At 61.3% G+C, this 7,639-nt stretch overlaps 2 protein-coding genes across 2 annotated transcripts in view; both read left to right on the top strand.

Moving 5' to 3' along the window:
• MNEG_0532 (Dynein heavy chain 7, axonemal) overlaps positions 1–4,787 on the top strand; it is a gene marked incomplete at both ends in the record, with an annotated part of 14,303 nt that extends 9,516 nt beyond the window's left edge. Inside the window, 14 exons of the mRNA XM_014050981.1 lie at positions 107–162; positions 548–634; positions 844–993; positions 1,293–1,369; positions 1,607–1,726; positions 1,895–2,044; positions 2,343–2,437; positions 2,732–2,869; positions 3,156–3,268; positions 3,482–3,553; positions 3,782–3,972; positions 4,158–4,242; positions 4,386–4,442; positions 4,704–4,787. Coding sequence (XP_013906435.1) covers positions 107–162; positions 548–634; positions 844–993; positions 1,293–1,369; positions 1,607–1,726; positions 1,895–2,044; positions 2,343–2,437; positions 2,732–2,869; positions 3,156–3,268; positions 3,482–3,553; positions 3,782–3,972; positions 4,158–4,242; positions 4,386–4,442; positions 4,704–4,787 — 1,475 coding nt within the window. The remainder of the gene's footprint in view (positions 1–106; positions 163–547; positions 635–843; positions 994–1,292; positions 1,370–1,606; positions 1,727–1,894; positions 2,045–2,342; positions 2,438–2,731; positions 2,870–3,155; positions 3,269–3,481; positions 3,554–3,781; positions 3,973–4,157; positions 4,243–4,385; positions 4,443–4,703) is intronic.
• A 633-nt stretch (positions 4,788–5,420) lies between these two features.
• MNEG_0531 (Dynein heavy chain 17, axonemal) overlaps positions 5,421–7,639 on the top strand; it is a gene marked incomplete at both ends in the record, with an annotated part of 10,586 nt that continues 8,367 nt past the window's right edge. Inside the window, 6 exons of the mRNA XM_014050980.1 lie at positions 5,421–5,625; positions 5,847–5,937; positions 6,169–6,325; positions 6,558–6,653; positions 6,876–6,978; positions 7,445–7,545. Of these exons, the coding sequence (XP_013906434.1) occupies positions 5,421–5,625; positions 5,847–5,937; positions 6,169–6,325; positions 6,558–6,653; positions 6,876–6,978; positions 7,445–7,545 (753 nt within the window). The remainder of the gene's footprint in view (positions 5,626–5,846; positions 5,938–6,168; positions 6,326–6,557; positions 6,654–6,875; positions 6,979–7,444; positions 7,546–7,639) is intronic.

The raw sequence follows: 7,639 nt of genomic DNA, 5'->3' as shown, positions 1-7,639 counted from the left end.
CTCTCTCTCTCTCTCTCTCTCTCTCTCTCTCTCTCTCTCTCTCTCTCTCACTCACACACACACACACATACACAAACACACACACACACACACACTGCTGCCCCAGTCCTGGATGACAACAAGAAGCTGTGCCTCAACAGCGGAGAGATCATAGCCATGCAGGTGGGGTACTTTTACTCCAGAGGGGTGACCCCGTAACCCAGCAGGCCGTCAGCTGATTGTTAGTTGAGCTGTTGCGCAAGTGAATTGTGCAGTGTTGGCAATGGTGATGCTGGCTCCTTGGTTCACACGACTGGACGCCAATGAGCTTGAAACACAATCACGTACCTTGCTCACTGTACACCAGGCGTCGCAGCAACAGCAGGGATCTGCCCCTCTAACATTTCCCTGCTATTTGCCCAGCCATCCCCGTCTTGAGTCTCAGTTTCTAATTTGTACATAACCACTTGATCCTTGAACGCATTGATCCTTCACAGACCACCGTTGCATCCAGGTGTTTCTTGAATCTTCCCTGTGCCCACTCTTTCGTCCACTTGCACAATCTTAGGGCCTGATGAACCTCATCTTTGAGGTCGCCGACCTGTCGGTCGCGTCTCCGGCGACCGTCAGCCGCTGCGGCATGGTGTACGTTCAGGTGCATGCGGGCAGGCATTCGGGCAGGACCATATGATGAAATGCAGGTCGAGCGGGCAGACACGGTGTCCAGATCCTCTCGAACCCAATCACAGCCCTTCTCTGGAGCTGTGTGCTCGGCTCCCGCCCCCAGGCCCAGCCCGTCCCCGCCGCCTGCTCGCCCCCCGCACCCCGGGACCCTTCCCACCTCTCTCCCCCGCCCGCCGGCAGCCGGACCTGTTGGGCTGGCGCCCCGTGTTCGATTCCTGGCTGGCAGCGCTGCCGGCCGCGATAACCTCGGAGGACCGGGAGGAGCTGTCGCAGCTGGCGGCGTGGCTGCTGCCGCCCTGCCTGAGGATGGCGGCCAAGGGGTGCCCCCAGGTGGGTGGGGAGGATGGGAACGAGCCCTGTATACATGGTTGGGGCCATGGCGCAACAATAACATCGCTTTCAATCCGGCGTTCACGTGGGCATTGGCATTGGCTTGAACTTTGGCAACAATGTTTGGCTCGATGTATTGTTTTGGCTTGTCTAGCCAGTCAAACATCTGCAGAGGGCAGATGATTGGGTGCCATGCCGCATGTATCTTCTCAAACTAGATGGCTTTGCTAACTGACACGCTGACACTGCCATACGCGCGCCGGCTCCCGCCACGTCGGGGCGACCCATTGGCTTCCCAGGTGCTGGCCGTGCACGAGATCAATTTGGCGGTCTCCTGCATGAGGCTGGTGGAGGCGCACCTGGACGACCTAGTCAGGTGCGTTACAGGAGGGCTGCTTGCGAGGGTTGACCGGTCTGACCCGTGCGTGCCGGCACCAGTGCGCCTCTGCCTCCGTGCCTGACACTTTGGGGGCAGCAGGCCGTCGCGCTAGACGCAGCGCTTGAGAAAAGGAATCCTACCAAGTAGAGTGCTTGGCCTGGCAATGCAGCAAGACTGCGCCTTGGTGCCTCTGTGTGCAATCATGCTTTGTCTCTCCCACTTGCACTCTCCCAGGTCCGAGGCGCTTGCAGCTGACACGCCACCCGAGAAGCGCAGCGCGCTGCTGCAGTGCACCTTCCTGTTCAGCCTCGTCTGGAGCGTCGGCGCCAACACTGACGGCGAGGGGCGCGCAAAGTGGGTGGCTTGTTCCTGCGCAGAGGTCGGCGGTGCCGCCTCCCACGCACCTGCACTCTGTTGAGAATCCCGGCGATAGGGCGTGTTTTGCAAGACCGCCTCACGATTTTGTGACAGGCTGTGCGAACAGCTCACAAGTTGTTCTGGTTCCACGGCGCTGTGACGCAGGTTCGACGCGGCCCTGCGTCGCCTGATCGCGTCCGCCGCCGGCCAGGGCGGGCCGCCGCCGGAGCTGGCCGCGCACATCACGGCACCCGGCGCGCGGGTGGCGGTGCCCTTCCCGGAGGGCCGCTCGGTCTACGATTTCGTGCTTGACAGGTGCAGCGCGCTTTTGCAAGCAGCACCTCCCACTTTTCATATTGGAGCGGGCTGGTGTTGACTCAGAAGGGCTGCCTTCAGAAGGGGGGGCCCTTACAGTGACATTGACCTTCAAAGGCTTCACCAGTAGTGGGCCGTCACTGCGGCAGCGAGGCTGTCCCGCAGCTTGCCCGACGTCCCCATATTCATATAGTAGCTAAGTTTGATCCTGCTTGCACGACATCATAATAATCAATGCTGCTGCTCCTCCCTCCTGATGCCGCCTCGGCCCTTCTGACGCCCCCCCCTTCCCCCTCAGCTCCAAGCTCAAGTGGCAGGGCTGGACCGATCGGCTGGACGCAGCGCCCATCAACCCAGATGCGGAGTACACCTCAATCATAGTGCCCACCACAGGTGCGGGCAAGTCGAGATATGACAATCGCTATCCAATAGCCAAACCCATCCATCACTGCGCTGCTTCGGTGCCGGCCAGCTCGAGCGGCGCCATCCGCACGCAATCAGCGACCTGGGCAGCGATGCACTTCATGCACTGCCACCGGTACCGTACACCCCAGTGTAGAGCAGCCCGCACGGCGCATGCCTGTTTTGAATGTGCCCGAGCGCGCCGACATCGAGCGCTTGCCAGTGATCGCGTCCACCCACCGCACCAACCGACCTCCAACCGACCTTGAACCGCCCTTTGAGCAGACACACTGCGGTACACGTACCTTTTGGACGTCCTGGCGCGCGCGCACCGCCACGTGCTGCTCGTCGGGCCAACAGGCAAGTCGGACGCGCCTGCTGGCATGTTGCAATCCAGCCTAGCCCCGCCGCAGCACGCGGCTGGTGCTGCATGTGATGCCGCCCCGCAAGAGTCAGCAGTAGCCCTCCGATCCTTTTGACAGCATCTCGCGGTTGCCCGCTTCTGGAGTCATCCAGGCTCATAATGTGGGTCTTTGGAGCATCAAATATGCGTGACTCCGTAGTTGGTGGCTACTCTACAAATGGCAGGGGCCGTGCTTGATGGTTGCGTACGGTACACGTAGCGCCCCTCCCACTCTCTTGTCTTACGAACCTCCACTGCCTGGTCTTGCCGTGCCGCGCCCCGCCCACCGCCGTTTCTGTCCCGCAGGCACCGGCAAGACGGCCTACGTGAAGCGCCACCTGGCGTCCGGCCTGCCGGCGGCGTCGTTTGTCCCGTGCCTGCTGAACTTCAGCGCTCAGACCAGCGCCAACACGACACAGGTGACAGGCAGGCGCCGGGACGGGGAGCAGCATGCGGCCTTGCCGTGCGAACTATACAATGATGTCACAGTCGTCGTCCTTGATATGCTGCTCGCATCTGTGTCTGCTTCACCCAGCAGGAGCATGCAAGCAGGATTGGCAACCTGCCCGATTGCAGAGTGTTCACCCCACCACCACCAACCACCGCCAACCGCCACGGACTGCCCGCCCCAGGACGTCGTTGATGGCCGGCTGGACAAGCGGCGTCGCGGCGTGTGGGGCCCGGCCGGCGGCCGCAGGATGGTGGTGTTTGTGGACGACCTCAACATGCCTCAGGCGAGGCCGAATCACGCCCTTTGCTATCCCTGCCAGCTTTTACAAGGTCAAATGACTGACTGGTGCAATCGTCTCCAACAAGAATAAAACTGATCAACTATGTATGTCATGTAAATCGCAATATACACAGCCAGCGAAACTCTTGTCACACTTCTTTGCCTGCACCTTCCTCAAATTTCACGTCATCACAACCTGCAGCCGGAGCAGTACGGCGCCCAGCCGCCGATCGAGCTGCTGCGCCAATGGATGGACCATGGCGGCTGGTACGACCGGAAGGAGCTCGCATTCAAGACACTGGAGGGCTTGCAATTCGCCGCCGCTATGGGGCCGCCCGGCGGCGGCCGCAACGCAGTGACGGGGCGCTTCCTGCGCCACTTCTCAGTCATCAGGTGGGCCCTTTGTGGGCGCCTGAGTCACACTCCCATCACGAGCAAGAGCTCACCTGCTCTGGCTGCACCGTGTGCAATCTGGGTTTTTTTTGCCTGACTCGCTCTGGCTGGCCCAGGCCAGGGGATGTGGACCCTGGTCAAACTTCGGTCACATCGCAGCAATCCCACTCCCCTGCCGCCCGCAGCGTGACCGCTTTTGATCGCGACAACCTGAGCCTCATCTTCAGCGCCCTAACAGACTGGTGGCTCAAGAAGTGGAGCTATGGGCAGGTTTGTGACCAGCCATGGGGACCATGGTTGCATTGCTCTCGGGGGACCCGCGGGGCCTTCTACCTATTGACAAAGCCGTTTCATGTCCAGTTTGCGGTGCTGGCTGGTCTGACTGCTGGGCTCACGCACCTCGCTGCTTGCAGAACATCACGCGGCTGGCGAAGCCGTTGGTGGCGGCCACGCTGGATGTTTATGAGCAGGTGCGGGTGGTGCAATGGTGTCCCTCCCCCTCCGCTCTCAAACAACCGTCTGCCTTGCCCAGCGCCAGCCGTGCACCTGGTGCCCAGACTGCATGGCAGCCTGCCTTTGCCGGCTGCAAGCCGCTGCTGCATGCGCAAGGAATCGCTGGCTTGGACCGCGGCTCACCGCCGGCTACGCCGCACTTCGTGCGTGGGAGCCCCAACCCACCCATCCTTCTTGCCGTTGGGTGCCGACCCTGCCTGCTTGGGGCCTCCCCTTAGGTCCAGTCCAAGCTGCTCCCCACCCCTGCCAAGAGCCACTACACTTTCAACCTGCGGGACGTGTCCAAGGCCTTCCAGGTGTGACGGCTGAAAGTCAACTGTGTGGGGTGCAGGAATCGCGGCAGGCAGGCAGGCAGCGAGGCAGGTTGGCAGGCAGGCAGCTAGACGGGCAGGCGGGCTGGCGAGCAGTCGGGCAGGCGGCCTGTGATGGCAGGGCCTCAGATCCGTGCAAGACCTGCAACCCAAAGTGTGCCGGGGTCTCGATTGAGTACACTTCCTGTGGGAAAGTCTCTGCAGCGTCCCCGGCTGTGTCATCGCTCCCCGCTGCAACCCCTTACACCATGGAACAACCATCGCCACGCTCAGGGCATGACGCGCGCCGCCAACTGCGTGGAGGACTCCCCGACTCTTGTACGGCTGTGGGTGCACGAGGTCTTGCGGGTGTTCTACGACAGGCGAGTGCGACGCCATCACTATGTCACGCTCTGCCGCCCTTGCCTCGCTCGTTGTGCTCTTCGGCGCTGCCGGTGCATTGGAGGGCACAGGCGGTGCCGAGCGGTCTGCTTGAAGCCCATTTTTTGTTCGCCTGGCACCCAAGTTGCACCCGACATGCAACTCAGCGGTTTGGGCCGGCTCGCAGTCGCATGCAACAAAGCAGTACCCGCGGTTGTTGCAACAAACCACCCTTGAAGCGCACGCATTCGCTACACCATCACAATGAAACTCAGGCTGGTATCCGACGAGGATCGCCTGTGGACGGGCCGCCTCTTGGAGGGCCTGACAGACGCCCACTTCAAGGAGCGCCTGCCGCGCCTGCTGGGGGCCGCCGGAGAGGGCGGCGGGGCAATGAGCGACACAGACCTGATGGCGGGCCTGAGGGGCCTCATGTTTGGAGACTTCCTGAACACCCCCGCGGGCTCAGGTGTGACGAGGCGGCATTGGGCGCTCATGGATTGCGACCGCGCACAGTTACGCCCTCGCCTGCGCGCCGCCCCTCGCGTCGGCTGCGGCACACAGGTGGGTGATGAACTGATGATGCCGCAAGTGGTTGCGTTTTCAAACTGAGCAGGGAATACTTGTCAAACCTCATACACGCTCGCTCAGACCGCCCACTGCCCTTTGCGTTTCCCCCCACCCCGCCAGATTCCCGGCAGTACCGCCAGCTGACGGACCCCTCGAAGCTGCTGACCGCAGTCAGCGACGCCCTGGCAGAGATGAACGCGGGCAGCAAGAGGTGCGCGGGACGACTGCGCGTTCATGGTCTTTTCCTGAATTTTGCCACCTGCAGCAGCTCTCTGCACTGATAACTGCAAGCGGCGCGACTTAGCACTTCGGCGGGTCCTGTGGTACTCAGGCTTGGTCTCGTCCTGCTCACTGTCCAGTCATGTGACACTACATGTCACTGGTAGTACCAGGCCCCATCGTTTGCCGGCTCGGCCCCGTCCACCACCAAACCAATCCACAGGCCCATGGCGCTTGTGCTGTTCCAGTTTGCGCTGGAGCACGTGTGCCGTATCGCCCGCGTAATCGGCACACCCGGCGGGCACGCGCTGCTGGTTGGGCTGGGCGGGAGTGGCAGGCAGAGCCTCACGCGCCTGGCCGCATACATGGCTGACATGGAGGTGGGGCACTTGAAGGGCTTGTGGGGGTGGAGAGCATCCAAGGGCCCCAGGCAGAACAGACAAGAGAGGGTTTTCCAGTTTCAAGTGACGTGTGACGTGGCAATTCATCTTACAGGGGCGTCGCAGGAGGCCCCCCACTGGTCAGTCGGCCTTGTGTGGTGAAATGGCCAGTTGGGGTGTTGAAAACAACTCTGATTCGTCGCCCCTCGTTCACCCAATGGCACGTTTTCAGGTGGTCCAGATTGAGATATCTAAAACATACGGCCAGGAGGAGTGGCATGAGGACCTGCGGAAGCTGCTCAAGAAAGCTGGGGAAGCCAGCAAGAAGGTGCATGCGTCGAAACGGGATCGCCGGGCCCGCTGTGTGTTTTGTTTTTGTGCACGGCCTGTGGATTGATAACAACGGGGGTTTTCCTTTGAAGTGGCCCTCTGCGGGACCCTCCACTCAGAGATGACATCGATGCTTAGCTCTGCATTAGCCCTGAGGACCTTGTCAATCTTCTGGACCCTCACTCTCTCTCTCTCTTACTGACTATTTGGCACTTCACAGGTTGTCTTCCTATTTAGCGACACCCAGTGCCGCAGCGAGTCATGGGTTGAGGACGTGTCAAACCTCCTGAACACCGGGGAGGTGCCTAACCTCTTGTCACCAGGTGAGCCCCAGCCTGCCCTTCCTTCCGCTGGTTTTGGCGATGCATGTGATGGCTGTGCCGCCAGGTTTTGCATTTGCAGCTGCATGCAGCCAGTGTTATATGTGTGGGGTAAATGTGCGTTGTGGCCCAAACAAGGTGGCGTTTGGGGCCCACCTATGCCGCCTCAGGCTCCTGTGGGATTTCATGCATGCAGCAGACAAGAGCAGAGGCAGTGTGTGTGTGTGTGTGTGTGTGTGTGTGTGTGTGTGTGTGTGTGTGTGTGTGTGTGCGCGCATGTGTACAGAACGCCGTGGCCTGTCCCTTGCTTGCGTGCCCAAGCACAGTCCAGAAGACCGAGCGATCCGCACCCAGGAGCAGGACTCCTCAACCGTGCTGGCACGCGATGCACGCACATCGAGCTGCTCAGTCCTGGCTGACTGCACTCCAAATGACCCTCGTCGGGCCGCTGCACCCCTCAAATAACCAGGCGACCTGGCCGCGATGGCTGAGACGATGCGGCCGCGCGCCAAGGCCGCCGGCAGGGACACCGCGTCAAAGGATGCCATGGCTGCTTTCTTCCTGGAGGAGGTGCGGGGCACGCGGAGGGGAGGGGATGGGTGGGCAGTGGAAGGGATGGGTGGGTCTTGGGTTTAGGGGAGGAAATGGGAGGGGAGGGAATGGG

This window comes from Monoraphidium neglectum (genome assembly GCF_000611645.1).
Source record: "Monoraphidium neglectum strain SAG 48.87 unplaced genomic scaffold scaffold00044, whole genome shotgun sequence".
Classification (NCBI taxonomy): Eukaryota; Viridiplantae; Chlorophyta; class Chlorophyceae; order Sphaeropleales; family Selenastraceae; genus Monoraphidium; species Monoraphidium neglectum.
This window is presented reverse-complemented; position numbering and strand designations above follow the sequence as displayed.